This window comes from Raphanus sativus, unplaced genomic scaffold (genome assembly GCF_000801105.2).
Source record: "Raphanus sativus cultivar WK10039 unplaced genomic scaffold, ASM80110v3 Scaffold1183, whole genome shotgun sequence".
Taxonomy (NCBI): domain Eukaryota; kingdom Viridiplantae; phylum Streptophyta; class Magnoliopsida; order Brassicales; family Brassicaceae; genus Raphanus; species Raphanus sativus.
In genome coordinates, this window is record NW_026616496.1 from 11,266 (window position 1) to 15,673 (window position 4,408).

The following is a 4,408-nucleotide window of genomic DNA, read 5'->3' on the forward strand; positions in this document are numbered from 1 at the left end:
TGCCATATCTCCATACCTCTTTATAATGGTTATGGAGGTGTTGTCTAAACTCTTGGAGAAGGCTGTAGACATGAGACACATTAGGCTTCATCCTTCGTGCTTCACTCCTAAGATTACTCATCTCTTGTTTGCGGATGATCTCCTTGTGTTTTCTGATGGATCCAGACACTCAATAACTGGGGTGAAGGCTGTAATGTCAGGCTTCAAGGAGTGGACAGGCCTTGATATGAATGATGTGAAGTCCGAGATCTTCTTTGGTGGATTTACAATACTGAGGCAGCAGTGATAAGTGACATCTCTGGCTTTAAAATTGGGACATTCCCAACTCGATATCTTGGTCTCCCGCTTAACCCGAAGAAAATCACTTTCGCTACGCTGCAGCCATTCCTTGAGCGTATCTCCACTAAGCTCAACTCCTGGACTGTTAAGAGCCTATCTTTTGCGGGGAAGATTACTCTAGTATCTTCGGTGATCTATGGGATGGTCAACTTCTGGAGCTCAGTGTTCTCTCTGCCAAAAAGGTTCTACAACAAGGTGGACTCCATGTGCGCTTCTTTTCTCTGGAAAAACAAGACTACTGCAGGTTCTGGCGCTAGAGTGTCATGGGAAAATATTTGCAGGCCTAAGCAGGAAGGAGGGCTTGGTATTAGAAGATTGGAGGAGTTCCAAGCAGTCTTTGAGCTTAAAAGAGTATGGACTTTCTTCTCTGAGTCAGGATCAATTTGGGTGGCTTGGCTCAAGAGTAATGTATTTGTTGGCCAAAGTTTCTGGACTGCTGCAGAAGACTCCAGTAGATTCTCCCCTACGGTAAAGCGGATGCTAAAGGTTAGACCTCTTGTGACCGACTTGATGAGGTGTAATATTGGAGATGGGAAAAGTGTGAGCTTTTGGTATGATTGGTGGACTGATTTTGGGCCTCTAGTCTCTATGTTTGGCGAGAGAGGACCGAGGGAGCTGCAGATCCCTCTTGACTCGACGGTTTGCAATGCAACTCAGAATGGGTTCTGGTCACTACCTCCAGCCAGGTCTGAAGAGGCAGAAACACTCCAACTGGTTCTAACCACAATGGAGGCTCCTTTAGAGTCGCGTGGAGGGGACAGATTCTTGTGGAGGAATGGTCCTTGTTCTTATTTGCCAAAATTCTCGTCAAAGGGGACGTGGAACTTCATTCGGCAGGTTTCTCCTACAGTTCCTTGGTCAAAAGCTTATCTGGTTCAAGGAGGAGATACCCCGATGTACCTTTGTTACGTGGCTAGCTATTCAAGCAAGGTTGCCAACCCGTGATAGGCTGGTATCTTGGGGAATGAACGTTCCAGCGGCATGTCCTCTCTGCCCTGATGGATTGGAAACCCATGATCACTTGTTCTTCACATGTGACTTCTCTAAACAGGTTTGGGATTGCTTCACTGGCTGGATGCTGCCTACAACTCCAGCTTCTTTCGACTCCTTGCTGTCTCTCATTGACCACCAGCGGTTCGTGACTTATAGGGGTGGTCGATCGGTCTTAAAACTCTTGCTGCAGGTAATAGTTTATAGCATTTGGCGTGAGAGGAACAACCGCATCTTCAGGCAAGCAACATCTCCTGTAGCTGCGGTCTATGCAGGAGTTGATCGGCTAATGCGAGATCGCCTCCTCTCAGTTCCACCCCGTGCTGAAGACTCCTTTTCTTTGCTGCAGCTCTTCTTTTCGATTATGTATTCTTATCCTCCTTAATTTGCTTCTGTTTTCTATTTTGTAATAAGTGGCTTGCCACAACTATGTAAACTCAGAAAATTGGTATTAATCTTAACATTATTTACCAAAAAAAAAAAAAAGAGAATTTGGTAACCTTCAGATTTGCTCCATATTTTTTTTTGATCTTCCTTGTTATCTCGCCCACCACTAACAGAACTCTTTATCTGCATGTTAAAAAAATATCATCAAGATTAGTGGAAGCAATGCTCTTATTTCATCATGTCTCTGACGTGGAATCAGAACCAAAGAAAAACAAACTCACATTTTTTTCAATGTGGGCATTGCTATCATTCATATAAATAGCGGAATTTGGATCACTTGCTGACATTTTCCCATTATTTCCCTGCAAGAAATAAAAAAAAAGGGTATATATTCAAATAGTGTGAAAGCATGAATTTTAAACTTGTAAAAATATCCTTTTAAGACTAGTTAAGAAAACACTTGCCCGCAACGCAGGAAGAAACTTTGACTCAATCAGAGCAGGCTTTATAAACTCTAACCGAGCTGCAACATCACGAGTCAGCCTGAAGTACGGATCCTGAACAAAACAGATTATGATCAAAAACTCAGTGATAGACATTAGATTCGGATTAATTATGGACTTCCAATTTAAAATTAATTGGTGATTAGTAGATTGACCATAATCCTTTATATATTACTTAATCTCTCTTAGAATTCTCGATGTGAGATATAATATCCCTAAATAATAGACACAGAGGCTAAGTTCCAATGTGAGAAAAAACAGTAAACCTGGTCAATTGCACAGGGAATCAAGCAAGGGATATTTTTCTTGGCAGGGAACAAGTGTGGGAACGAGCTAGAAAAAGATGGAGCTGCCTGAACAGAAGGGAAGATCATTTTCGCGGTAGAAACTTCGCCGGTAAAGCCGAAAGTGGAGTTAGCCTTGTTAACCGTGATGCAATCCGCAATCTCCACCAGATTCTCATACAACGCACCGCCAACAGTGGCGTAGCTGGAGAAAACAAAGGTATTCGAGGCATCGAAACCGCAAGCAATGATATCTTTCACGTTCTCTCTGCCGAGTCTTTTACTCTCCTCCTTGTTTAACTTCTTCCAGATTTTTTCTTCGTCATCCGTGATCTGTATAACGAGGGGGACCTTGAAAGCCTCCTGCAAGTACTTGGTAAACAAGAAAGGAATCAAATGCCCTAAATGCAAAGATTCTGACGAAGGTCCTCTTCCAGTGTAGAGGTAGAACTTGTCTCCTCTCTCGTAACGGTCCAAGATTTTATCAAGATCCCTGTGGGCGAAGAAGACACCACGGCGGAGGAAGACGTGAGCTCGACGGCAAGTGAGTCTTTCGACACGATCGATGAGCGGCTCGTCTATCTTCTTGCAGCCAAACTGTTTGATCACCTTCTCGTGATCGATGATTTTGCCGCGGACAGACCAGGGTGTCACGGTTTGCTGCTCTGGTGATGATGATGATGGTGATTCAGTCTCTCTCTCATCATCATCCGACGAGGACTGTTGTTTGATCTCCTGTTTCGAGGAGCTCTGTTTCTCATCAAACAACTGTTTCAAGCTCGGATTCTCATCCAACAACCGCTTGATCTCCTGTTTCAAGCTCAGATTCTCATCCAACAACTCTTTCGTCTCCATCGTGAAATTGATGACTCCTACTTAGAGATGTTAAAAATCTGAAACACCAACACTTTTGCTTTGTTATTCAAAGCACGAAGAGAATAACACAAAAAGCATTTAGCAAAAAAAAACACAAAAAGCAATAATTAAACACTGTTTAATCTCCCTATCTCTCCAGTCGATTCAATGACCACCTCTCGTATTTATAATCTACAGAATTACAATTTTCTTATTCACAATTGCCTTAGCAATTAGACAAAAACAAAAAGGAAACTTTCTATGTATAATCACAATTGCCTTAGCAATTAGAAGAAAAAAAAGGAAACTTTCTACTATATATCTATAGTAAATGCAAGTTTAAAATAAACAAAATATTTTATTTTATCTTAATTTTATGTATAATTAAAATAAAATATATTGGAATATTGGTAGAAAATAATAAAATCAAAAATATCAATAAAATTTTATTATTAAATATAAATTAATTTAAAATTTTATTACTGTATATGTTGCAGGAAAACACCTACCTATAAATTAAATTAAAAAAACAAACCAAATTTTATTATTGTACTAGATATGGACTCATGAGTTACACGGATTTTATTTGATGTTTTAATTTCATAAATATATAAAAGAATTAAAAATCACATTATTTCTTGGATTTTTCAGTATATATTGGTGACTTATTTTAGTAATAATGATATGTTTTCTTCCATAAATTTGAATAATATTTTTATTTCAATAATCACAGTTTTTAAATAGTATATATATTATATATATATATATATATATTTAACAAATACTTCACTTTAATTTATTTTTCAAAATAATATTAGTTGTAGTTAATGGAAACATATAAAAATGTGAACTCTTTATATTGTTTCTATTGTTTTAAGAAAAACTAAAATAACACAATTCAAATATTAATGTTACACAATACCAATCATATTATTGATAGTCAGCTGAATATAAAATATATTCCTAGATAAACATCAAATTTGAGTACTTTAGCATTCATGAGTGTGAATTTAACCTCTTTTTTTATATATCATGTATTATTGAAAATTC

At 38.4% G+C, this 4,408-nt stretch overlaps 1 protein-coding gene across 1 annotated transcript; it reads right to left on the minus strand.

The window, feature by feature from the left end:
* Positions 1 to 1,206: 1,206 nt before the first annotated feature.
* On the minus strand, positions 1,207 to 3,609 carry LOC130503854 (tryptophan--tRNA ligase, cytoplasmic-like). Its single transcript, XM_056998415.1, has 4 exons — positions 2,486 to 3,609; positions 2,181 to 2,273; positions 1,998 to 2,078; positions 1,207 to 1,899 (listed from the first exon to the last, which is right to left on the minus strand). The coding sequence occupies exons 1-4, from the start codon at positions 3,356 to 3,358 to the stop codon at positions 1,729 to 1,731; spliced, it is 1,218 nt and encodes a 405-aa protein (XP_056854395.1). The 5' UTR covers positions 3,359 to 3,609; the 3' UTR covers positions 1,207 to 1,728.
* Between the last annotated feature and the right edge of the window lie 799 nt (positions 3,610 to 4,408).

What these genes read in the sequence shown, in the direction of transcription:
- LOC130503854 (XM_056998415.1), bottom strand. Translation starts at nt 3,358, where the DNA reads ATGGAGACGAAAGAGTTGTTGGATGAGAATCTGAGCTTGAAACAGGAG. An exon ending in TTCCCTGTGCAATTGACCAG is followed by an intron (nt 2,274 to 2,485) that starts GTTTACTGTTTT and finishes TGTTTTGTTCAG; the next exon opens with GATCCGTACTTCAGGCTGAC. An exon ending in ATGCCCACATTGAAAAAAAT is followed by an intron (nt 1,900 to 1,997) that starts GTGAGTTTGTTT and finishes TTTAACATGCAG; the next exon opens with ATAAAGAGTTCTGTTAGTGG.